Consider the following 27647-nt stretch of genomic DNA (forward strand, 5'->3'; position numbering starts at 1 on the left):
TTTTGAACAAAAACTATCATCTAGATAAAGATGTAAAAAATATACTTCGTATTTATGAACAAAAAAAGTCACTAACATTATAAGTGAACTTTGCTAACATTGATTTAGAACGGGAACAAACCAGTAGAAAGAAAAATGCACTATATGGCAGTCCCCTTGTGAACAAACCATTTGCAATGCCTGTTGAAGATAAGTAAGCATACATTCAAGGTTTCGTAATTATTACAATTTTGGACGGGGAGATTTATTTTCGAGTCTTTATCTTGATTCGTAGTTTGTGGCCTGAACCACCTCCTCCAGGCGCTACAGATTTACTGTCGCTTGTCTTAAGGACTAATTTTGGTCCGTTTGGTTCGTTTGGTTTGAATCTAACAGAGTCCTTCTGGTGTTCAAACTCATCTCTACTTCTGGACAATGTTGGCTCCAAGGGTATCTCCTGACTGAAAGGTCTATGATCAATACTTTCCATGTTCATTGCAGGTGCTTCATTCTTAGCCAGAGACTCAGTCGACACAGCCTTTGTGTCATTACTAAACAATCTTTTCTCATTTTCTAGTCTATTGTGCCCATCACCATATGCAACATTTCTTTCATCATTCAGCAATTTTGCCATCTCCTTTTCCTTTTTCTTCTTCTCTTTCTTTAGACGTTTCTTTTCCAAATATTCAGGATCATCTCGTTGGCTCTTATGATCATCCCCCCGCTTTCTTTTCTTTTCCTTGTCTTTCTTCTTCGATTTCTTTTTTCCATGCGATTCTGGATTTACAGTGCTCTGTGAAACATCCTCTTCAGCTGCAACTGACAGGGACTGTTGTACTTCTTGTTTGTGTACCTCAGCCTGTGGAAGATTATCTTTGGTAAAATTGGGTGATAAGCAATCATCAAGCTGTTGTAGTGCTGGAATGGTGCTGGAATCAGCAGTGCACAAAAGCTCTTTCCCAACCTCGTCACCTTCTGTAGCTAGCTTGGCACTGCCAATACTGGCTGTCACATGGGACCCACGACCCTGGCATGAATTCACTTCTTCTGTGATTTGATTGCTTCTGCTAACAGCTTCTGTTAAATTTTGTTGGGGTGCATCAACAGAAACAGAGCTGCTAGCTACCGGATGAATCTCATTATGACCAGCCTGAGATCTGGCATGAATCAAATTGTCAACTTTTTCACTTTTGTTAGAATTTGCTGTTTGTTTGACCCTGATTTTAAAAACTGCTGTCTTTCGATCCTGACTAATGGATACAGCATCTGCCTCTCTGGAAACTTCTTGAGTTGGTACTATATGCATCTGATTGTTGGAGTGAGTCTCTGCATACTTCGGAGCTTCTTGAGCTGGAATTATGTGCACCTGAACATTGGAATCAGTAACTGCACCTTGAACAGCTTCCTGAGCTGGAATTAAGTGCACCTGAACATTGGAATCAGTAACTGCATCTTGAACAGCTTCCTGAGATGGAATTATGTGCACCTGAACATTGGAATCAGTAACTGCATCTTGAACAGCTCCCTGAGCTGGAATTAAGTGCACCTGAACATTGGAACCAGTAACTGCATCTTTAACAGCTTCCTGAGCCGGAATTATGTGCACCTGAACATTGGAATCAGTAACTGCACCCTGAACAGCTTCCTGAGCTGGAATTATGTGCACCTGAACATTGGAATCAGCAACTGCATATTGAACAGCTTCCTGAGCATCTTCAAATGCATCTGAAGCAGGTACTACATGCACCTGAGTATTGGATATAGTATCTACATCCATTGCATCCGGCATTTTCTGCTCCTGACTATTGGAAATGGCATCCACATCTTTGCACATTTCTTCAGCAATATTTCCATCCTGAAAAGGGCTCTGAATTTCAATAGGATGCTCTGCTGGCTTCATTTGATTGATAAAAGCTAGGAAAGTATTCCTCTGTTCACTGCAAATCTCTGCATAGCCAGTTTGACGCATGTGATCTCTGGGAATAACATATAGAGTTGGGCGCCTGAAAGTGAAGGGAAGTGTTACAAACTAATAAAAAAAAATGTTTAGTGAATGACCGGCCAATGCCCTTCCAGCCCGCAAATAAAAGGCAGTCAATTGCAAACCAAGTCTTTTACAAAAATCCTACAAAAGAAGCTCCATGAACTCTCGTTACTAGTCAAACAGCATCAATATCAGCATTAAAAACGCAATGGTGCAGAACCAGGAAGGTGGGGGATTTTCTTAGCTAAACAAGCATTGAATACAATCATGTCATGCAGAGAAAAGCAAGTGCGGACACTTAAATTGTATCAGTAACTGCTGATGTAGAGTACCTGAATGGAAAGAGAGTATCAAGTCCAATAGTGTTAATTCCTGTTAGCTTACGTGTGCAAACAATTAAGCAGGAACAAACCAAAGAACCAGTAATTTTCCTTATGAATGACAGATATGTCGAATAGACAGGGGATCAAAGTTTCTAGGGGTTTTGGGTGAGGAAGAATAGATAGATAAGAGGGGAGGAAAGACAGAGGATTAGGGTTTCAACGTTTGGGGACGAGGAAGAAAAAATCTACTAAATTTAAACACAAAACTGCCTGCATTTCCAATCATCAATAAAATCTCTACAGCCAATTTGGAAATCGGTAATAAAAGATGGTAAAGGCAATGTGTTAATACTAATATGTAATTTTGCAAGGCAAGTCTCATCAAGTCAATGAACATAGTCAAGATTGTTAACCCACAAGTGTCAATTTATATCATTCCTTTTTATTTATTTAATTATTATTATTATTTTTTTATTATTATTATTATTATCACTGATAGTAATTGATAATTCAAAAAGAAAAGCAGAAGTTCGAAGATGGAGTCACAGTACAGCAGACTTTGGCAATGGATATTCCTTACAAAATTACATCTAAACTCATTATCATTACCTCCATTTAATACTGCCTTACAAATGGGTCACAAAAGTATTCTCCATGAATAAACAAGTATTATTTTCTTCCCAAGAGCATTATATATGATTTTGAATGTTTAATTATAAGGAATATTTGCCAACCAACTCACCTGCCGGATAAAACTTGTAAAATGCAGAACAGGTGATGCCTAAGAAAGACATTGCGGAATGCTACACGGCTTTCAAGCAAACGAAGCAAGGCCACAAGAGTTTGGCTCCTGACATCATCACTAGATCCAGATCCAGCGCTAATTTGGCTCAGCCGGATGACATGTACGCCCAACTTTGCCTGCCCTGATAATGTGAAACATAAAACACATATGAAGCAGGAAAAAAAAAAAAAAAAAAAAAAAGAAAAAAGAAAAAAAGTAGCATATTGTTAAGTTCAATGAAGCACAACCCACAAAAACATGCAAAACTCAGTCACAGGGCAGCTTAACAAAAGGATCAACCAAAAATACTCTCACCAAAAAATGTAATTATCATACTGGTCATCCATCATCAATAAGTTAGAAAAGCTAAAACTATGGGAGTTTCCTCAATGACATGTTCAGCTCATCATTAGCATCATGCAACTAACACAAAAGTGATATTCATTCTTAAAGCTCTAGCCTCTATATCCCAACACAGATTTGTTTTAAATTAAAACCTCCATTAATGAGGTTTACATCTAGTACGACAAAATTGAATCAAACAACTCATCCATCTTGGAAAAGTAAAAGAGACCTCCAATAATTGAAGTGTCAAAGAAAGGTAAAAAAAATCGTTGCTTTTAATTAAATCAGGTAAGCATCAATCGCCTGTACAACAAATAAGAAAAAGATGACCTCTTAAGGATGATTCTTCCTCCAGAAATTTGATGAACAACAACAATGCTGCATCTATGCCTTTAGAGTAGAACTCAATATCAAGAAGGGCTCTCCTAGCCTCAATTCTTACTTGCCATATTGCCTTGCAGTCTTGAAATGGTTTGATGAGTTCTAGAATACTATCCTGCAACAAGTAAGAAACATCAGATAGAGCTAAGAAATGCAGGAAGACAAACAAAGATAACAACACAGATGTCAAGCAACTCACAAGAGGAATGAATTCTGAAAGCTTCAATGCCATTTGCGTTATAGCTCTAATGCAGCTAATAGTCAGGATTCCATTATAACTTGGCATCAGCCTGATACATGTCAAGTACAGAGGTAGAAGATTAAGTCCAGGTAATTTATAAACAACAGCAACACATTGAATAAGTAGCAGAAAATAAGTTACCTATCATATTGCAGCAGCCGGTCAATTCGCTTGAGCAATGATGATAGAAAAGCTATGTTCTACAAATTGAACAAAACAAACAGATATTAAGACCTTGAAACTGAGAAATGCGCAATGAGAGACAATCCAAAGTCGTAAGCCCAAAGTTATGAGAAGCATCATGCAGACAAAATATATTACGCGATCAGCAGAAAGGGAGCAAAACCTGTTGTCCAAATTCAAGTTCTCCAATTGCTTCAACAAGAGCAGCCAACCAAAATACATCAGAGTAAGGATTACCGCTATTATCATTATACTGCAAAAGAATCCGAAAAAATCAAGTCAGAAGATAACTCATACTTCACCACATAGCAGTTCACAGGATTGACAGAGAAATTGTTTCCCTGAAAGCGCATATAAGAGTAATATAAAGCCCAGGACATGGAAATTTTTCTCAGGGCATCGATTCTAGAATAACAGAGATGGCTACTTGAATTTAAGGGAAAAACACATATTTATGTTTCTGACACTACCTTAAGTCCTTAATTACTATTAGTAATTCAATGAATATTCTGTTTTAGCTAAAATAATTAATTCTATATCATATGCGCTACCCTAACTCAATAGAGTCAATACCCACACAATTTTTTAAGAACAGAAGTCCAAATTAAACCCTCAACCCACCTCCCATCCATGCTTTTTCTTCAAAAAAGAAACCATTCCAATCATCCATATTATCAATTGTCATGAGAATTAGCCCAAGGTAGTCCAAGACATTCTTGAAAGAGTAAGATAATTACTTCTATGATTTAAAAAAAACTAACAAGATCACAATCCCAGCAATATTTGATCTCAAACTTTACTCCCTCTGTTCTTGATATCTTTCTACTTTCCGTTTATGGACGTTCTTTTTTATCTTCCTATTTTTACTTTATTCCTTTTATGCAAATAAAATCTTTTCCTATACCCCACCATAGGGCCCACTTATGGAACCCACTCTCATTTCCATGGTTAAACTTTTAATGGCTATAGTAAGTAGGGGGGAATAGAAGATGAAGTATGGTCATAACAATAGTTAATATCACAAGGACCACACGAGCAATAATACTTTACCTATTTATAAAAAGAAAAAATAATGATAAAAAATATATGTAAAAAAAATAATGTAAGAAATTCACAAGTAATAACACTCCAAACTGAACACCAATACTAACATTCCTACCATAATATTAGAACAAGTTATAAAAGGTCCACAAAAAGCTTTGCCAATACTAAAGAACAGAAGGTACTTAGTAGATGAAGACTTTTAAGCACACAAAACATCCCTTAACAAATACTCCCTCCTCATATTAGCTGCTACATTTTGTCATTTTGCAAAAGAGAAAAAAATCAAGTGACGATCATTCATTGTGATGTTTCTGACTATTGCATTATTATTGGGTATTGACCAATAGGCAATCAGTATTTTATCAATTATTATTGGTAGAAACTTGATACGAGCAACAATCTTGAATGGAGTGTGAAGGCATAAAACGTTAACAGAAATATGAATGAAGTGTTGGTCTTTCCTTACAGCAAGAGGAGGAAACCCATTTAAAGTGTACTGTGAAAAACATCATACAGGATGCACCAACAAAGAAATTTACCTTAAGAACTTGCAAGACAAACTCCACAGCTTCTCTCGGGCTTTTTTTATCAGCAGTTCTCACTGTAGCTACAGCATGTGGAATGGCCTAGAAAAACACAAGAAACCAAGGCCCATACTTATGATGGCAACAACTCATAACAGGTCAAAGGCTAACTAACTTATTTGATGCTACAATCAGCAGCAATAACTGGTAAGTGAGGTTACCCTAAGGTAGTTAAATAGATAAATTATAAAATAAAGTGATAAACAAACCCACATAGTTTCAAAAGCATATCACAAATATCTTGGTGGATTTGGAAATCTACCAATGTCAATTTCAAAATAAGGATTCAGAATTAGTATCACAGTACATTAATTGACAATATCCCAGTACATCAGCAAACTCACATATACCTTCATAACTAATTTTCTGCATAGCATACCCGTAGACTTTCAATTACCTATAATGCACACAATGCCATATACTGTTATTGCGTTATGGACTTGTGGCAGATGAGCTCAGCAATCTACTCAGTTGTTTGGCACAAACCAAATTTTTTTGACACATTTACCTCAATGTAGAAGTTTTTGCTAGCAGTTTCACATTTCATAATAATAAAATATAATGCACATGCGCCATAACATTTTTGCATGAGATTATTGTAATAATACTTTAGCAATGACCAGACGAGCTAATATGCCACCACTTTAGCTTATCTGGTCATTGCTAAAGTGGTGGCATATTAGCTCTTCTGGTCATTACTACACACACATCCACATTACTACATTTAGTACGACAATTCCTGAATCTTGACAACAAATCGATAGAGAGACATGGAAAGTTCTTGACTACAGAAAGACAAAGAGAATGAGCAAGGGAAACCTCATCTCAGATCATCAATTATTAAAAAAATGTTGGAAGCCAAACAAACATTGGATTTTGATACAAATCCTACCTCATAGCATTACCTCAAGAACAAAGTACTCAGAAAAATCATGGAAGTCATTAGGCCTGGCACAAAAGATATTTAACTTGAGTTAGAAGAAAATTAGTGACAAAATACGTTGAAACTGCAATAATTATCTGCTAATGCAGAAAGCTTACTTGGGCAATCCAATTGAAGGATCAAATCTTTTAGCTTTGTAGAATTTAACAAGATTAAGCATACCAGCCCAACCAGTCTCCTGAAACCAAAAGGCAAACAAACTGAAGATTGATTGTGCATGTAAATAAATAATAATATAATTTTGATATAAAATAATTAGCCTACATCAGAATTATGGTGCAAGTAGAAAAACAGATGGAGTCACTGTGAGCTGGTTTTCACAGCCATTAGCAGGAAAAGACCACTTAATCAAGATCGGCATCTTAGAGTATTTTCAGTCCTAAGTACTTAGACAAGGGAAGGCAAACCAACAACATGATTTTCCCGTTTTGAGAACATTGTCATTAAGAGCCATTCCATATCAGAATTCAATATTCAGCCTGAACAGTAGTGAAAAGGATAACAGCACCTTTTTTTCTTCCCTTTTCTTTAAGTATAAATGACATGGACTGAAGAATATCATAAGGTTCATAGGTATAACAAAATGAATGACTAATCAATTAACCTATACTAAAAGCGGACCTAAAGTGACACTTGTCACGATGTCATTAAAAATTTCCCCCCCCCCCCCTTTTTTTTTTTTGCCAAATTTGAATGACTTCCATTTTGTAATCTACTCATAATACTTATTTCCATTTTGGCAACACATTAATCCAATCATACTCAATTAATTTTTTTATTATTATTTTTTTAACATATATTTTATATCATAAGAATCTTTTAGTTACAAATATACTAACATAAATTAAAATTAAGTATTGAAATATATCAATATCCAAGATTATTATAATACTATCAATTTTTTTCCGTCCAACTTAAAATTTATTTTAATTAAAAGTAGAAAAAAAATTTTGATAGCCTACTTTGAAAATTATACATAACGTTTATTTGAACAACTGAACAAAATCATTTTAGTACATTATACTCCTCCGTTTTTTTATAAGTTATAATTGGATTTGTACAATTGTCGAGACACAACTTTGATCATCAATATCTTTAATTAGAGACTATTATTTTGTTACAAATATTGTTTTTGGTTAAATTATTGTTGAATTAACACTATTCTTTACAATTTTTGTTGTAAAGTTTAATTATTACCGTGCATGGCACGGGACTTAACCTAGTAATGGACTAATATGTAATTTATTTATCGCTAATATGAGAATTTGTCATCTGTGCTGGTACTCTTTTCTAGTAGCTCATTTGTGACAGAACTCCTTTATCAAAACTAATACTGTAAACAAAAACAAAGTACTAAGCACAACATACATTGCTGACACAGATACCAATTACAAAAATATTCCTCCACATACTTTTGGGATTATATGAAGTTTTGGGAAAGATTCATAAATCATACCGTAAATACAAGATTACAGACACACACACACACACAAACAAACAAAAAAAAAAACACACACACACACACACACACACACACAAAAATATTCTCTACCACAGCCTCTTGCCACCACCATTACCAAAGGCCTACTCCATAATGAAGATAATCCTTACGTCCTATAATATGTAGTGAACATGGGCAGTCTCCAAGGAACATCTCTAACCGTAAAATACATTTTACAACCTCCCTTTCAAATTATTTGCAATGAATAGACATTTTCTATTCACACTTTATGTTAGATCATTGCAAATAATTTGTAACGGGGGCAGTATATTAAATTCTATAAAGTTGATATTATGAAAGGAGAAAACTGACATTAATAATTCAGCCTTCTTAATAATTCAGCCTTTGCTCCATATTCTAATCAAAGTCCCACATTTGCTTCTTTTTCTTTTTTTTTTTTTTTTTTGGTCAAAACTCCAACCTTATTGTTAATCGGATAAATCCCTAATTTGGGGAGTGTCTTCCCCATATGGTTCTTGCATAACCTACAACCCATCAAACAGGCCACGCCATCTAAGGAGAAAGTAAACATTAAAGTAAAAAAAAAATAACAAGGAAACAACAGATTAAACAAATTTCACACAAATGACCCATAATAACACATAAGCTTATGAGCAATAATAATATTGGTTTCACATAAAGCTAAGTTGGAAAATACATGCAATGCACAGGCCAAAATCTACTTCAGAACTGAAATAATATGGACAAGAAAATGAAAAGACATTAGGCTTCCATCTGATCACCACCAAGGACATCTCTTTATTTTGGTGAAATAATTATACCTCTGATGCAACTTTTGCCAGTGCAAACGCCGCTTCAATTCGGACTCTCCAGAAGACCTTCCAGACAAAAAAAAGCTAAAGATGACTTTCATAAAAACAATTATTGAAGCAAAAATATAAGAGCAACAAGATCCTTGCTGACCTTTGAATCAGCAATAAAATTATTCAGAGCGTTGACAACAGGGAAGGGGATATTTGATAGCTCCTCCAATGTTCCGATTGCTTGAGCTTGAGCAACAACATCTCTGTCCTTCTCTAATTGATTAATCTACAAGAATATTAAATAATATGTCAAACAGATTTCAGGCTTGAAGGCATCTATACCAATATATTTTTAAAAAGCATATGTGGCACTCTCCTAGTCACCTCTCATGCAAAAGCTTCATTTTCAAGACAACCCCTCAATAAGATAAAAATATATTGTCCTGCATTACATAATTAACACCTCCATTTTCTGAGGAATAGGATTCTTGGAAATGATTGGGTTGGGGTTGGGGGATACATTAGGCACCTTATCTGTTAATTCTTTTTTGGCCTGCCTTTCTTCACCGAAAGGAGCTCCCCCCACCCTTTCCCGGTCCATTAATTTATCAGGAAGGCCAAAGGTCTTCTTAACGTGACAGCATTTGCGTGGAAATTCGCGTTAGGGAGAATCAACACAAATGATATGCTGCAATGAAGAGCTCAAATGGCAATTTTTCCATATGTGTATCAGTGTATGTGTTGTGTACTTGTGTCATGCTAATATTGAGACGAGCCCCCACGTTTTCCTTCATCAGTTATCGTGAGATGGCTAGCAATATTTAGAGGTGTCTTATTGCTATGTATGGGCCACAGGGAACCCCAGGTCATCCCACAGATCTACTGCAACTCTGCACATGGACTTTGGAAAGGCAAAGGAGAGAAGATGTTGTGGCAAAGTGATTTTATGACAATTTTGTAGTGTTTGCGATTAGAGCGGAATGTGCGAATTGTCAAGGAAACTGTAATTGTTTTGGAGAAGGATAGCTTATTTGCAGCTAAGGCAGCGGGGGATTTTAAAAATTACAAAATAGGGGAATATCCAACAGAATTTGGATAATATTTAATTTGCTTTTTGCTATTATGAGTTACAAGAACAACTTGTCCTTTGTCTCAGTTTTCACTATTTCTTCATTCATCACAAATACAAGTGATTGTTACAAAGTATTGAACACAAGGCTTTTGAAATGAAAATAAGAGACTATCCACCAATCCAAAATAATATCGTTGTTTAGTACATCAGAATAAAAGATATTAAAAGTTTTTAAAATATCTCTTTAAAAGCTTTACAAAAATAATAAGACCTCTTAACCCATTATGGTACTATCAAGAGAGCATTTTAGGCATTGTATCTTACCTCTAGTCCTTAGAGAAGTTCTATTAAGTTTAGCTATATTTATTTTAAAACTTCCAAGGTGTGTGTGTGTGTGTGTTTTTTTTTTTTTAATTAATATTTCATGCAAATACTTATTAAGTACTCCCTCCGCTACTAAATGTATTTTAACATTAGAAATCTTAACACTAATCACAACCTTAAAGAATCTTCTAAATTATTTCCAATATGTAAGGAAAAAACATAGTCTAGTGGGGTTTTGTAATATTCCTCTCGATGAATACTTTAAGAATATCAAACTTAAAAGGAACAGAGGTAGTTTTTCTTTTTCCCAAATGTAACGCAAATACTTGTCACATCAATTTTTCCTCACTAGACAAAAGATTGTAACAGCCTACTCGTTTTGCATTATAAACAGTTCCAATGGATAAACAAGGCTCAGGGACATTTGGTATGGAGTATTCAAAAAGGGTAAAGGAATAAATACTCAAGCAACAAACAAATCAAGAGTGTTAATTCCCCTACCCTTACCCTTTCCTGAATACCCCATACCAAACGCCCCTGAATCTTTTTATCCATTGGAACTGTTTATAAACAAAACAAGTGAGGGCTCTGAATTTCTTGAATTCTACAAGTATATGTCTATCACATCATCCAAGCCAGAGATTCAATTTCTGGATTTGATTATGATTATAGTTGTGTATATGAGCCAATTTGCACAGTATGAATTTCAGTATCAGTACATTAGTGGCATCAGCCCAATCTTTATCAACCCTTTATAGATAACATCCCCATATGACTCAAAAGAGATATGTTTCATAACTTAGGAACCGATATGTATCAGCCGTACATAGAGTATCAGCCTACATTTTCAAATACCATAAATGGAAGGATTGAGGAGTAGCTTGATCATTCCAATGCAACTCCATGAGGATAATTGATTATTCTTCAGGCTTGCTTAAGATATCACAACTACTTTTTTCAGCTTTTGGTAAATGAAAATAGATTTTAATATAAGAAAAGAAAAAAAAAAACTCATTAACAATGCATGCAGACAAGGGCTGCTGATCACTCTTCACTTTTGCACCAACTTCGATAAGTAATTCACATCATGTCATGGACAAACCCTAAGCAACCAACTCAAAGAATTTCTAACAAACTCACATATTAAAGAGGTATTATAATTCTTACCCACAACTGTAGAGGCTGGTTGAAGTGAATTTCAGCTAAATATTCCATCTCCGGATCTGCTCTGACCCATAACAAGGGAGAATCTGTCCTGCAAGAAGCATATTTATAGTCAGACAAAAATGATGACTGGGTATTCTTGCCACCTGAAATTAGTATATATAGTACCCAGAGCGTATGTCCACAGTGGTAACGGTATCACCATTGTCATCAGAGCCATCAGGTTTGGAACCCTTCTTTGGCTTTTGGAGACGTTTAGCAGCAAGCCTGGAATGACATTTAATTTCTAAAAGCTGCCAAGCATCACCAGCCATAGGTAAGAGATGGTCATGTGTACCATCAAGTTCGTGAACCTTAATCGTCATCATGCCAGGCCAGCCATTATCACTTTCCCGATTTTCAGAATCCATGTTACTGTTTGTATAAGGAGTAATTGCACTTGGAGTAGCTGTGCACTCACGCAAAGCAGCCAATTCAACCAAATTCTTGCGTTTATTGTAAGAAAACCCCATCCTAGATAAAAATTAAAAAAATAAAAAATAATAATAATAAATAAATAAATAAATAAAAAATAGTTGTGGCTCAGAAAGAATTAAAACAAGCATATAAACATATATACCTTAAGATAGGGCAGCCACAAGTTTCCACCCAACGATGAAAAAATTCTTTAAGAAAGGGGCGCTCAAGATTACCAACCTTATTGGCAAAATGCCGGAACTGCAAACGCAATTATAATCATCTTGCATTTGAAAATAACATCAATGACCATGATAGGTTAAAGCAAAGTAAAGCAAAATACAACTAAAAAATATAAAATCCAAAGATAAGTCATATTTCATCACAAAATATGAGCTAGACAACTTAAGTATCTAGCGGATAGGTGATGCCTTTGCTTAAGAACAGTAATGCACAATACCTCCTTCGTACTAAGCGTCCTCAATGAACGAGTAGCATTTTGAGCACGGGAAACAATAGTTCGCAAAATCTGCAATTGCAAAGCAAAATTAGACCAAGCCAGGGAGTTAGCAATGAATCATTTAGGAAATCAAGTCTGACCTAATAAGATGCATGAATGCAGGCAAAAGAAAATCAACTGGAATGCTTTTCTTAAAAAAAATTAGAAAAGAGAATCAAGTGAAGCCAAAGTACAACCAATTATTTTCTCCTTCAGTTCTTCAAACCAAACAGACAAAAGAATCCATGGTATCAAGTGAAATTAAAGAAAATATTGAAGCCAAGCCATGACACACACTAACCTAATTGATTTAGTGCAAAGCTATGGACCACTCTTGCAAAACTATACATCCTACACAAAAATTAAACCCATTACTAAAAAGCATAGGCCTTTTTAAAGAGCATTTTGATGAAGAATCAGAGATTTGAAACCACTTTAAAGGTTATGCAAGGTAAATCCTCTAATTCATGTGTTTGTTGGAGACAGTGGCGGAGCCACATTAGAACATGGGGGGACAGCTGTCCGCCTGTCCCCCCATTTTCTATTTTTTTTTTTTTTTTTTTTTTTGCTTTAAAACAATTCTGTAACAAGGTATAAATAAATTACCCATGCAGTTAATGACATAAAGAAGAAAATGGTTTGATGGTTGAGTTGTAAATAAGGTTTACTCTTGGATCTAGGTTTGAATCCTATATCTGACACTTGCATAGGTTTTTTTTTTTTCTTTTATTGTTTTCTGATTACTCTAATGTTCAACAGCCTTTTTAATTTTTTTTTCCTCCTACTTTTTATTGTTTTCTGATTACTCTAATGTTCAACAACCTCTTTTTTTTTTCCCCTATTTCTTAACTATTTTCATTTAACTATTCAATCAAGTACTAGTATACTATTTGGTCAATTGTGATTATTAATAAGTTACTTCATAGTTCATACAGTATGATTAAATTCTATCACCTATCGGTTTTTTTTTTAATTTTTTTTTTAATGTTTTTAATTAATAGATTACCATTTATTAATTATGTATAAATAACTTTAAAATTTTATTTATATATACGTAGTACATTTGTAATAATAAGATTGATTATAGAAAGTTGTGTTTATTTTTTTTTTAATGTAATCCGCAAGTTTATTTTTTTCGAATGTAATCCAAATCCCTCCATGTATATTTATCATCAAATTGTTTAAAGTCTAATTATTTAACATTACGATAAGGTAATAGATTTTTATTTATCAATTATTGGATTACATAACTTGGAATTGGTGTTTACAAACAAATATTTATTCATTTGTCGGATAATTTTCTTAAAATACGATGAACATTTTTACTCCTCTTTTGCCATATAGGAATACTTGTTGTACACGATTTCAAATAAATATTAAAAAATTTGTGTGATTTTTCTTTTTCCTTGAGATTTTTGTCGAAACATTAAACCTCCGAAATTTGCCCCCCCCCCCGATTAGAAATCCTGGCTCCGCCACTGGTTGGAGAGGATTTCAAAGAGCATTTCAACCAAAACCTCTGATTTTAAAAATGAAATACAAACCCGCCTTGGCCACCAATTGACAATCAATCTTGCAGAAAGCAACAGCATTAGCAGCTCAAATTGAGATTTTTATTTTTTAATTTGAAAGATTCAACAAATAAAAAAAAGCCTAGGGGCTAAAAAACAGAAATCAAACAAATCATAACATACCACAAGAAGAATAAAGTAGAGGAATGAATTTTTGGAATTTACTCTCATTGTTTTGCTGGAAAAGCATCTAACTGAATAACATGTCAAATTAACCTTTGGTATTTGGGTCTTATTTGACATGTAAGTCAGTTTAGAGACAGTTAGGGCTAATTTACTTTGGGATTTGGGTCTTATTTGACAGTTGACACGCCTTAAGTTATTCAAAAAGAATGGCATGTTGGAAATATAAAGTAAAGGTAACACATAAAAGTTCAGAAAAAGTAAATTTTCATAAAAAGTAAAAACTATATTGACCTAAAGTTTACTCTTTAAATAATTAAGAGAACAGATATGAAAGAACTAAAATCATTTCCATGTATTTTTTAAGTATGTATGTAGTTCATACTAAGCAAAAGGATAAGAAGACAAATTCCCCGATAAATCATTGCGATTTGGGCCTAATTGGATTGGTTATTATCAATTTCAAGTCGCTTCTGCTAGAGGGTGATAAAATTTTGGTTCAATTCAGGCTGGATTTATTCGCTAACTTAGTGCTCTGAGACAGTCCTATTAGAACCTACACCAGTCCCTGTTTCTAAACTAATAAATTACAGAAGACGGACCACAACATGGCAATATAATACTCTTCAGAAGGATTGTTCCAGATGAGCAATCTACAAGCTGCAGTGGCAGCCACTTCATCTGCGACATGTGACCTCATAGATCACAAATGCATACATGCAATAGTAACGGCAACATAACAAGTAACAAGTCAAAAAAAGAGCAAACATGCATTGCTTCAACATTTAGTATCCAGACGAGAAACTATTACACTGCTGGAAAAGGTTGTTCAAATCTGGGGATCTTTAATAAAATCCAGATATAGAATACCAGAAGACCCATAGACATATAAGAGCAGTGCCTTACCCCTTTAAACAAGTCTGGACCCATCTGCTTTTCCAACATTTGGAGGATAGCCACCTATTAACAAAAAATATATAAATAACTTACATAAGAAATGTACAACAGCATACATGCAAAATAATTTAATAGGTCCAATCTAATCAGGTACTCGTATAAACTATTAAGCTCACTTACAGATTTCCATGAACGAATTCTTCCATAAAGACCAACTGACTGGGTACCATAAAGATCTTTCGGAGAGCTAGAGGGACTCAAAGTTGTTGCCCCACTATCATCAGCCTTGCAAACAGCACAATTTGCCTGTATTTATGGAAAAGTGCCAAACTTCACATCAATAAGCAGGCATATGTATAGCTTTAACACAGATATACCTGACAGATAAATATGATGAATGCTGAAAAAACATTGAAGGTATCACAGTGTTTCGTATGTCAATCAATTTTGATGTAAATATCATTGTACCCAGCTTCTAGAAGGTCTCAAGGTCCACCACATAACTCTTAGAGAGACTAGCAGAACTCCAAATACAGAAATGGAGTAGATGTTATATCCACAAAAAAATATAAACTCCATAATTGACTAGAAAATAAATACACCTTTGGTGGAAGTATGAAACAGAGATGAAAACCAAAATAAAGAGTTCTACAGTAGCACTAACCTTATACCGTCTGTAGCGTGCTTCATTATTTCCCAGAAATTCTTTAATATATGTATCAGTCAGGAAACCAGCAAGCCCCTCAACCAACCACTCTGCCAGCACAACAATAAAAGTTCATGCCAAAAATTAGGACCCATTTAAGCAGACTGATGATTTTTATATCTAAGCTACGTACCATCATTTGGTGTCTCAGGAGTTATATATACCCCAAACCACTGTCTTGCAAGGGCATGAGCAAGCTTGATCCTTGTGTCTATGGTCTGCATGATATTAAATAACCCATCAATACGGAAACATTAGAGTGTGGAGGTGGGATCCAGATGCAGACATTTCAAACTATGCTACAAAAAGTACTCCTCATGGTTTACTCAAATGCCCCACCCCTTGACACTACTAATATAAATGAATAAACATACATGAAATCAACGAATAAATAGCACTTTGTGGCCTTTGCAGCCAGAAATGACATCATCAAATTCTAGAAGTAATTCTTTTACGATACACTTGAAGATATGCTGTTTAGCATATCTAAATTGTTATATGCAAGAAATATGAAGTCCTAAAACACCTGTAACAGACAGCATATGAGTTCAAAGTTTAATATAGGATATCATGGAGTGATTTGATAGCATTAACTATGGAATGACGTTTCTCGGAAGTCGGAATAAATGGCTGAAAATCCACTATTGAACCTGTACATAGCTGAAGGACTTTATTTAAGTCCATTAAATTACATTATAAAGCATATTAATATCTATGATAATTTTTTCTAAATGGACTTTTGATCTATTAAAAAACCAGTAATCTAGGCCCTATAAACTTCACCTAATTTATACTTGCATGAAATTATTTCCTGACTAAATTTGACTTGAAAAAATGAAACTGCTTTAACTCATGCAGAAGTGCTTTGGTACTAAAAAAAAAAAAAGAAAAACTGATTTTACTGCATAAATTTCTTAAACATTGAAGAGTACATGGCTTTTTACAATTGCTGATGAATAATTTTGAAAAAAATTGTTGAGATGCACAAGCTTATGATTACAAGCATACACATATACAAGCAGGACAAATACATGAGATGCTTGCACACTTAAATTCTAAAAACAATACATTGCTCACATATGACGTATGCAATGTAAAAATACATGTATGCACTATATGTAAACAGTAAAACATAGCCTATAATCAAGAGAATTTGAGCAGAAACTTGACCATGGAGCATAACATTTAAGATAAATTTTATCACAACGACGAATCCATAGAAGTCATAATTTATCATTAATGGGATTTAATCATTTGCCAAATGTTTAGTTCCAATCCAACTATTAATTGCTTAATATATTATATACTTTCTCTGTTTCTTTGACATTGCAACGTGTACCTCTACAGGAAAATAAGAAATTTCAACATACCCATTTTAGGAAAACAAATTTCTTCTCTTACACTAAAAACAACAATATACTCATACTTTCTAATACTCTCTTTACTTAATGCTTGCAATCACATGAACAAGTTTGAAACTTTACCCCTCCCTCTTCCTTTTTCCCACTACCTAAAATCTTGTCCACTCCCTTCATGTTACAATATTACCGGAACAGAGGAAGTAGAACATATTTTCAGAAAATTCTAATCAAGTTTTTAAATATAAGACCGAATTACTTCCTCCATTTCTTTTTGATATTCATGTTTTGACATGGACATTTGTCAGTGCACATATTTGACAATTTATATATCTAATTACATATTAGATAAAATGGTAAAAGTTATGATATTTTTAAAAAGCTCATTGACACAAATCAAACAAGACCTACGTGACTATTTATTTTTTGGAAAATGCTATACATAGCCTTTAGGGCTACATATAAGCATTAAATTTACACTAGAAAATTGTAAAAAGTTAGGAAATCATGAAAATATAAACACTAATTACACTGATTTACGAGTGTTTTTGTCATGAATTCCTAATTTTATACAATTTCCAAGAGTGTATTTAATGCTTATATATAGCCCTTAGGGCTACATATAGCATTACCCTTATTTTTTATATCAAAATTTTGTAAGAAACCACCTTTTAAATCTATGTTTTTGTGAAAAAACATCTTTTTAAAAAAATTTTTGTAAAAAACACCCAATTCAATATTTTTGTTGTAATTTGCCACCAACAACAAAACAAATGACGATTGAATCATTAAAAGTCAAAGCTCATTTTCCTGCAGTAGGTGGTGAATTACAACAAAAATTTTAAATTCGGTGGTTTTTACAACAATTTTTTTAAAGATGGTTTTTCACAAAAACAAGGATAAAACAAAGATTTAAAAGGTGGTTTTTGAAAAAATTTCCTTTTTTTATATTTACTTGCAATAATCTAGATGATTGCCTCAAAGTGTAAATAATTCGAAGTTTCCAAAAAAGAACAACAAAAGTAGCAGGAGCAGTAAAAATTTTCTGTAATTTGGTGAGCAAGTTGAAGTGTTAAACCCTTTCCCAAGCTGGTGGGCTTTTCGCTCATACTTCGGTTTTTTTACTAGTGAGTGGATGACGGTTTTCCCTAGTAGGCCTTACTATGTAGAAATTTAGTGCTGTCAAATTTATCTCTTTTTCTCTTTTTTTTCTTTTTTTTTTTTTTTTTTTTTGGATTCTAATTCAAAAAAAAAAAAGGCACAAAAAGATGTACTAAGTCTACTAACAACCAAAATGAGACAAGTCAATAGTGCCAAGAACATACAAATTTCTGCAAATGAACCATATGAGTGAGCGGCTGACCTGATCTATAACCTTCTCATCAAAAAGGATTTGAGAGCTAAAGATACTCATTGAAGCTCCTGAAGTCACAGAGGATATCACCATCTCTGGAGCTATAAACACTTGCTTATACGACCCAAACGGAAATGGACATTTGAGGTAAATCTCATAATGTCTGCCAAAACAAAGGAGAAAAGAACTAACATTACAGAGAATAAATGGAAAACACATAAGGTGTTATTTCAAAACAAGCTCATTGACCTGGAAAAATAAGAGGGGAAATTACAACAAAGTAGTTGGACTTAAAATTAGGCAATGTCTTTTCCGCAAATAAGGGTAGGGGCTGGGACAGTAAGCTGATTACAATTTTATTTTTTTTAATGACAAATTTGTACAAGCATTTGTTGACTTACCTGAAAGCACTATGAAAATACCCCACAGTGTTTTGAAGTTTTAATACATTTCCCGGCAAACACATGTGTGAAAGAAGGCTATTATGATAGTCTGGAAGAATCTGAAATGGTGCTATTGCCAAAGATATCCACTGTGCAGAGACTGGGACATCCAACTTATATACAAACGTTTTGCGAGGAGGTTCATCCTTGCTTAAAACCTACATCCAAGTAATTAGTATTCATTAAATTTGAAAACCAGCATCAAGAGCTCAAGCATAAAAATCAACAGCATAAGATATGCCAAAACGGTCTGGATTGCCACAAATCAAGTGGTTGTAAATCAACAACAGACGAGCAGAACACTTCTGTTGGTTAACCAATCTTGCCAAAATGTAATTCACTCAACAGATCACATGATGAAATTCAAAATGTATACACCCTTAGAAGCTTCATGTTTTCATTGCTCATTTAATTTTAATTGATAAAGCACCCCAGGCCACGTTTTAGAGAAAAAACAAATAGATCAGCAACCCGGAAAGCATAAAAGAAACAATTACAAAAATTAAGTATCTAGTTCATTAAATCTTTTCTTACTTATATCATGTGACGATAAAATTTCATAACATAAAAAAAAAAAAAATAGGAAAAATTGCCCACAATAATCCAAACTTTTCCTCATTCGCCGAAAATAATCCCAACTTCAGATTATTTTTTAATAATTCGAACTTTAACTTCAATTTGCTAGTAGTGGTCCTAACCGGTTAACCAACTTGTTATAACAAGTTATTGGACACTTGTTAGCAAGTGATTGGTCAAGAGATTAAAAAAATTAAATTAAACTTAAACTTAAACTACAATAAAATTATAATTAAATAATGAAAAAAAAAAAAACACTAAACCCAGCCTGCCACCTCCGGTTAGCGGCAACTCCGGCTACCTCCGGAACCCCTCCCTTCCCCGTCCATGTTTCCGGCGCCAATAAGAGTGAGGTAGTTGACGCGGAAGTAGTATCGGAGTAGTTTTTGCGGATTCGGGAGGTGGCTTCGGAGATGGATTCAGGTTTCGAGAAAGCAGAGCGGCCGAGGAGTTCGGTTCATGATTCTTGATTTTTTTTTTTTCGAAATTATTGAACACAGCATTCAAGTGCAGTTGTTTAAGACTAGACAAATAAAAATTGCAAATAACAAATGATTTTGTAAAGTGTATAGAAATTGAATTGAATTTAAGGAGTATGAACAAGATTATCTCATTTTGGGTTCAATTTGGTTTATGATTATCGAATTTCATGCAAGAGTATAGGATTCTGATCAAAGGATTGATGTAGTTGCTGAGTTTAGGCGGCCTTGGGAGCGGAATGCGGGGTAGCGATGGGTGCAGTGGGTCGGAAGATTGTACGGCTAGGTGGAGAAATGGAGATGATGGTGTTGAAGTTACCATTGATGGTTGAGTTTTCGGTGATTTACAAGAATGGGGAGGAGGACAAGACGCCCGGCGGAGGGAGGGGGGATTTTGACACCTGAGTGGGTGGTGGCTGAGTGCAGGTGGGGGAGGTGGAGGGGGTGGCCGGCAGACTGTTGGGGGCTGGGTTTGGGTTTGTTTGGTTTTTTTTTCGTATTAATATTAATTTAATTTTTTTTCTTAATTTTTGACGTTAAACCAAATTAATTTTTTATTAGCTTTCCACTTTTTATGTTACCTATACGGTTTCTGGTTACTTGGGACCGCTAGAAGCAAATTGAAATTAAAGTTCAAAATATTAAAAAAATAATCAAAAGTTGAGATTATTTTCAGTGGGTGAGGAAAAGTTCGGATTATTGTGGGCAATTTTTCCAAAGAAATATACTTTTTTCCAATTGGAATTTATCTACACTGAGAAAATGAAGCAGATATTCCATATACAAGGAGCTATGACAATAAGTATCAATTAAGAATCAATAAAGGCTAATATTTTTAGAAAGGAAAATATATGTTGATAAAAATTTGAGGACAATACCAAATTAAGAAGACAAGTTGTACTCTACAGAAAAATGACACAAAAAAGTGTGCTAATTACGCTAAGTACTACTTAAGAGTTAAGACTACTCATGGAATGCCGAAGCCATTAATCCTTTTAGGGAAATGTGCTTAGACATGAAGATCTTGAAACCAAGAGAACCCTCCGACCTAAAGAGACCACAAATATAACTCTCTAGACTTTTAGCAGAACCAACAAGCAGCCTCTGAAGAGACAATTAGAATTAAAAAGGAATGATATGCAGACAAAGCTGCATAAGAGTAAGACGCACCCCCTTCCACCCCATCAAGCTTCATAAATATTCTATACATCATTGGGTCCTCAAAGAATCTTTTTATAGAGGATAACATACACAACATGATGGAAGGTCTCCCAAAATGCCACAGAAACAGAGCTTAACAGTAACAGGCGTCAAATTTTGCAGCAAAATGTAGAAAAACATGTGAAACATATAAAGATTCAACAAAAGGTTCTCAATGTCACACCTGATAAAGCAACTTTCCATTGCTAACCGCAACAAAGTTATGAGGAACAGTAAACTCTAAATCATAGCTGGGGTAAGAATATAAATAAATAGCATTAGTATAATCTGCTCCTGTAAACTGTGAGATCAATTCAAAAGTAAACAGATTCAGACAGTTACCAGCAGCATTGTAAACTGTCGTCCATACATGGAAACCAGCAGTGTGCACGTCTTATCTGGCTATTGGTATGTAATACACTATCATTAAAGTGCATTCCTGCCTCTGCCTTCTCCACCCAGTAGTCAATTCTAATCAACCTTACATTCTGCACCCAACATTAACCTACATGAGAGATCAGAAATACACACCTCATTATATGACAGCTTGTGCCAGAACGAACCTATTGACTATAAATTATAAACCATTAATTGAAATATGCCATACAGAGATATACTTCAAAACTATTGACCAGATAATCAGATCGTTCAAGAGAAGACATGAATGACACGAGTGCTTTGGGGATTGAGGAAGATATGGTGTTGGATAGGACGGTGTGGAGGGAGAAAATTCACGTCAACAGCGGTGTCATGATTACATATACTTTATAATTTTTAAAAATGTATCTTAGTATTTACTTTTATAATTTTATCCCACTAGTGTTTTTATGAACTGTATTGATTTTCTTTGCTAAAGTTTTCTCATAACCTTCACGGTTTTTTACTCCAACGTCTTAGTTATTTCTTTTAAAACTTTCTTGAAATTTATTCTTGGTTCTTTTTTTAAAACTCCCTTAATTTTTCTTGGATGCCCTTTCTTTTTCTCACTTCACTGAGTTCACTCACCTTTTTTCAAACTTTTTCAACTTATTATCTTGTTATGTTCCTTTCTTTGTATCGTATGGTTCCTTATGACGATTCATGTTAGTTGACCCCAAATCATTTTGGGACTAAGGATTTGTTGTTGTTGTTGTTGTTGTTGTTGTAGTTTTTGTTGTTTTTGTTGTTGTTCTAGAGAAGATGTTTAAGTTGCCATTTCAGGAAGTCGACAATTTAACACTGTTTTTTGGGTCATTATGAAAAGTTCAGAGGTATGATAATCATGGACTTTTTTTCAGGAATTCAGCCACTTAACACTGTTTTCTGATCAATTTAATGGAAGAGAATGCCTGGGTTTTTGGTTGTCTATTCAATTTTCTTTGTGGCAGAAGGTAGCACTTCCCTGCTTTTCTTTGGAATCCATCGGGAATAACTTAGCATTATCGATAAATTTTAAAGGAGTTACACTTAATTCGAGATATGGTTGTGTTCCCAGTTCCTCTTTATAACGATATTATAAACAAGACAAATGAGAGATAGGAAAACAGATCATCATAACAATCACAATAACAGCAAATCCCATGATCTCACTTTGCAGCAACCTCAGGTTCTATTTAATTTTTTTTCCTCTTTTTCCTTTTTTTTTTTTATACTTTTATTGTTGTGTATGTGGGGGAAGGGGGTGTAATCTTAGTTCAAAATTGCATGAAAAAACAGTGAACCAGCTTACATAAGATATTGAGCGTCCAGTACATACAGCATACAGGCAATTTCACAGAGCAAAACTCATCTAAATCACAGCATAAAAATATAACCTGCTTCACTTCGCCGTTTGATTGGCCCCCATTTTCTAGGCCATCTAGGGTCAGTTGTCCCTCCTGTTGGTTCCTTGTATCAATTGACTTACGGCAAAGGATCAGCAAATTCGGAACTAATTCTCTTTCCAAGGCTGATATGTAAGTCACACCAGCAGCATCCGCGGCAGAACTGACAGATGACACAGAACACCACCTATTCTCAATTTCTACAGGTTGATAGTGAGGGAAAACGTCAAACTCTGCTGGCTCACCATCCACAGAAACTCTCTCGATCTCCAAATTCTCAGCATGCAAGCCAATAATTCCACTATCGGGGACAGCAATCTCCAACTCAGTGTAACTACATGATTAGAAGAAGCAAATACAAATTTCATGAAATAATGATAAACTCTCTTGAGCAGACAAAACAGAACTCTCTCCATTCAAAAACAGACATTGCGCATATGGAGCATCTTACAGGGTTACAAGACTTACGTGTAAGTTAATAGTACAATCAGTATAGTCGTATCACCATTATGTTTCAATATGACTTATTACAAAAGTAATAATCAACTAATATTGGAAGATCTAGGAGGGGGGGTGTTAACCCAAACACTCATGAAGAAGCACATAGGATAAAAGGAAATCTCTTACCAGGGGGGTAAGCTTAAATACTCCTTAAGAAGCACATAGGATAAAAGGAAACTGCTATCTAAGATACTAATTATCTCAAATCTCCTACACGTTTATTCTCTTACCGGCTCTTAAAAATAGTGAGCATTAGCTAACCCAAATACTCCTTAAGAAGTGCATAGGATAAAAGGAAACTGCTATTTAAGATACAATTATCTAATCTCCTATACTTTTCTTCAGTAAAAAACAGTACAGGCCACCTAATAACAGTTAGGCAACCAAGAGGTGGAGATTTTGATGAATAAGGTGGCCTAGAGGGATCAATCACTGAAAGGCCAATGACAATGAGAAGATGGCACATACTTTTACATAGTTGAAAAAAGTAGAGAGGGAAATTGGATGGGCCTATATAGGGTCTGAAGTTCAAATAAAAGCAGAGAGAAAAAACTTTCCCAAAAAAAAGAATGGATCAACTGAATTAAAACATCCAAGATAGTGAATAAGTGAAATGGGAAAAGTAATTTGAGGCAAAAGGGAGTATTCTCATAATAATACATAACATAAATATTGTCCATACAGTCACAAATTCATAGTATTATTGGCCATAACCCCCAAAAAAAAAAAAAGCTCTTTGCTAGAAGACCATAAAACCCACTGCAAATATTCAATATACCCCTGTTAATACTTGTTACTTTAATTATTGTTTGCAATCATATGGACAAGTTTGTAGCCTTTCTCTATCTTTCTTTTTCCAACTACCTAAAATCTTGTGCACTTCTCACATTGTCGCACATTAAGGAAACGAAGGAAGTATAAAAGATTCCAAAACCTAACAAATCTATTAATGATGTATTCTTTACATCCTATATTTTCCTTTTTAACAAATGATGGAGTTTTATAGGGTAAAGAAGAAGAATCTCCATATGGTTTTTATTAATTTAGAGAAGCCATATGACAAGGTGCCAAGAGAGGTTCTTTGGTGGGCAATGTTGAAGAAATGTATTCCACAAAGGTATGTGGACTTGGTTAAGGATATGTATTAAGATATGTCAACAAATCGGAGTTCAAGCCTACAAGCGACGTCGTGTGCAAGGAACTAGCAAAAGAGCTAAAGCTCGCAAGGCTAGATAGCCACAGTAAGCATAGCTCATGTGCGATCGAGCTTTAGTTTGTGTGCGACATGGGTGAGTGAAAGCTCCATTACTAGCTCGCTGCCAATGTTGCTTGCGACGGGGCCGAGCTAGAGCTCGCATGCGAGAGAGCTATAGCTCGCTGCCAGTGTTGCTTGCGACAAGCCGAGCGACACCTCACTGCCCCTTTACCTTGCGTCATGGCCGAGCGATAGCTCACGTGCAAGTGAGTTATAGCTTGTTGGCTATACGTGGGCATGCTTGGAAGGCCTTTTAACTTGATTTGTTTCTCTTTCTTTCTTCTCCTATAAATAATCTCCTAACCCCAATGTTTTACAATACGTTATTTTCATTATTGAAAAACCTAAATACAAAAACACAAACCTACCTTTTGAGATCTCAATAGGAGCAATCCACTCTTCGGGTTCGGGTGCACAAATAACTAGGAGAGTTGCGTTAAACTTTGGGGAGCGTACGTCACTAGGAAACTTGTACTGGTGGTGGCGTATTTTGCTTCTAAGGCAGTGAATTCTATTCTGCAACGCGACTGTGAGTTTGAGATCATCAATACATGAAAGTTCTAATTGTTTATTTATTATTGATTTCAACGGTTATTTTACCTACAGAAAGTGACAAAAGATTTTCCTATTACAATTGGATTGCATCAAGAACGCACATTAAGCTCTTTTCTCTTTGCAATTCAAGATGAGGTTCCATGGTGTATGTTGTTTGCAAATGATATCATTTTGGTGGATGAAGCTAAAGATGGGGTTAATGTCAAATTGGAGCAATGGAGGCAAAGGTTAGAATCTAGAATGGTTTAAGCTAAGTTGGAGTAAGATTGTATATTTTGGCATGCCGCTTTGGTACACAGAGGGGGACAAGTGACGATGTAGTAAGTTTGGACGAAAAGGATTTGACCATGAGTAAATGTTTTAATTATCTTGGGTTGATCATCCATAAAAATAGTGACATGGATTAAGACGTAGGCCGTAGGATTGAGTTAGGTGGCTTAAATGGAGAGCAGCCACGAGAGTGTTATGTGAGTGAAACATTCCTTTACAATTAAAGGAAAATTTTTTATAGGAATGGCATCCAGTGTTGCTCTAGGGTACACTATGGTACAGAATATTGGGATTATAAGAAAGACCACATTAAAAGGATGGAGGTTACATAAATGCGTATGTTAAGATGAATGTGCGGGAACACTCCAAAGAAATAGAAGCAAAATTGAGGTTATTCGCAAAAAGGTGGGTGTAACAGGCATTGTTGACAAATTAAGGTAAAATTGCTCGTTGATTCGCGCATGTAAGACGGAGACCGGAGGGTGCACCGCCACTGGCAAAGTGGGACCATGGAGAGGTTAAAGGAGGGAGACAAAAATGACTTGGTTGGAAGAAGTTAGGAAGGACATGAAGCATTTGGATTTGCATGAGAAAGAGGTATTTGATCATAAGGGATGGAAAAGGAAGATGCCTGTGGATGACTACACGGAATAATCACTTTTGGTTCATGTAGCCGACCCTACTTATGGGATTAAGCCTTTGATTGATTGATTGAACTTAATATAACTTATTTTTACTTATTGTACTTTGTATTTTGGGTGTTATTTGCTTTGAACTTTGCTCGTGTGATCATAATTTTCCTAAAATAAGTGGTAATAAAGCAAGAAGAATAGAGGCTAACAATATTACCACCTCCTTAGCACAACATCCTCCCACTCCACTCCACTCCACTAACATGTTTGCTGATATACATTCCTACTCCAAGGCTTTGTTTGTTTTGATGCCAAACATTTCTAGAAAAATGAATTACCTTATCTATTGTTTGGTTTGTAAAGGGTGGAATACATTTCCCAAATGTGAATATTAGTTTTCCAACAAAAGGAAAACATTTCTCATTAAGAATGAATTAATGCCACATCCCTTTCCCCAAAACAAACAAGGAAAACAATTTTTACACCTATGTTTTCCCCTGAAATTTGCTTTCCATGAAAAACCATTTTTCATCGAAACAAACGGAGCCTAAAAGAGGTCAATCCTCCCACTTCCCTAAACTCTCCCATGTAATTACCCTTAGCCACACTACTGCAACAATCGGTATGCTTTCCGAATCAAAACTATGCACTACATAGCACATATAGTTAACCAATTAATTAAGTTATTCAGCAAGAATCCAGTAATAAAGCAAATAAATTTCTACAAAAATTCAGAAAATCCGATGATTCTAAACTTCAAAAGATGTTAAATCAAAATTCTCCACTTCACAGTTCACACAATCGAATCAAGAAACAAGCTACTTCACATAAAATTTCCAGAAACTAGGGATTGAAACAATTTTCAACATATAAACCAAAAGATTGCGAAAAAACTAGGGATAGTCAAAAGAATCAAAGACAAACCCATGAATTCGATGATTGTTGACGTCAATCGAAAGACAAAGCTTCTGGTGAAGAACGAGGGCTTCAGCGGAGGAAGAATCGGATTTGGGAGCTTCATTTTTGGGGGGTTTTCGAGGTTTCGCCATTTTTCTCTCTCTTGAATGGAGTGAGCTGAGCGCGGGATCGAACGAAATTGTGCACGGTGTGTTGAAATATATAGGAGGAAGAGCACGGGATGTTGGTAGTTTTGCGAGTATTGCAGGATGAAGGACGTCAGAAGTCGAAGATGTATAGACCAAATAAGAAAAAGGCTTAGGTCACGACGACTCACGATGCTTAATGTTTGTGTTTAGACAAATTTTCCGAGTTCGGAGCTCAATTCTGGATGGCTAGATTTCATTCCTTCTCAAGTATTATTGTAGGGGATTGAATACGTGATTCTCCCTACTAA

At 35.0% G+C, this 27647-nt stretch overlaps 1 protein-coding gene across 2 annotated transcripts; it reads right to left on the reverse strand.

Annotated features, from left to right (window-relative positions):
- LOC145596506 (transcription initiation factor TFIID subunit 2-like) lies at positions 1 to 27522 on the reverse strand. Of its 2 annotated transcripts, XM_081652684.1 has the most exons (25): positions 27218 to 27522; positions 23072 to 23414; positions 21621 to 21766; positions 21463 to 21529; positions 18982 to 19181; positions 18590 to 18743; positions 16002 to 16086; positions 15827 to 15918; positions 15343 to 15468; positions 15172 to 15225; positions 12533 to 12601; positions 12236 to 12333; positions 11785 to 12129; positions 11620 to 11707; positions 9217 to 9342; positions 9075 to 9131; positions 6890 to 6969; positions 6754 to 6796; positions 5804 to 5890; positions 4384 to 4473; positions 4179 to 4237; positions 3996 to 4086; positions 3746 to 3911; positions 3029 to 3212; positions 1 to 1982 (listed from the first exon to the last, which is right to left on the reverse strand). In XM_081652684.1, the coding sequence occupies exons 1-25, from the start codon at positions 27340 to 27342 to the stop codon at positions 245 to 247; spliced, it is 4713 nt and encodes a 1570-aa protein (XP_081508810.1). In that variant the 5' UTR covers positions 27343 to 27522; the 3' UTR covers positions 1 to 244. The 2 variants fall into 2 exon arrangements, with proteins under 2 accessions (XP_081508810.1, XP_081508811.1); XM_081652685.1 differs by lacking the exon at positions 27218 to 27522 and having other exon boundaries at positions 21621 to 21783; positions 23072 to 23205.
- Between the last annotated feature and the right edge of the window lie 125 nt (positions 27523 to 27647).

This window comes from Chenopodium album, chromosome 20 (genome assembly GCF_948465745.1).
Source record: "Chenopodium album chromosome 20, dcCheAlbu1.1, whole genome shotgun sequence".
NCBI lineage: Eukaryota > Viridiplantae > Streptophyta > Magnoliopsida > Caryophyllales > Amaranthaceae > Chenopodium > Chenopodium album.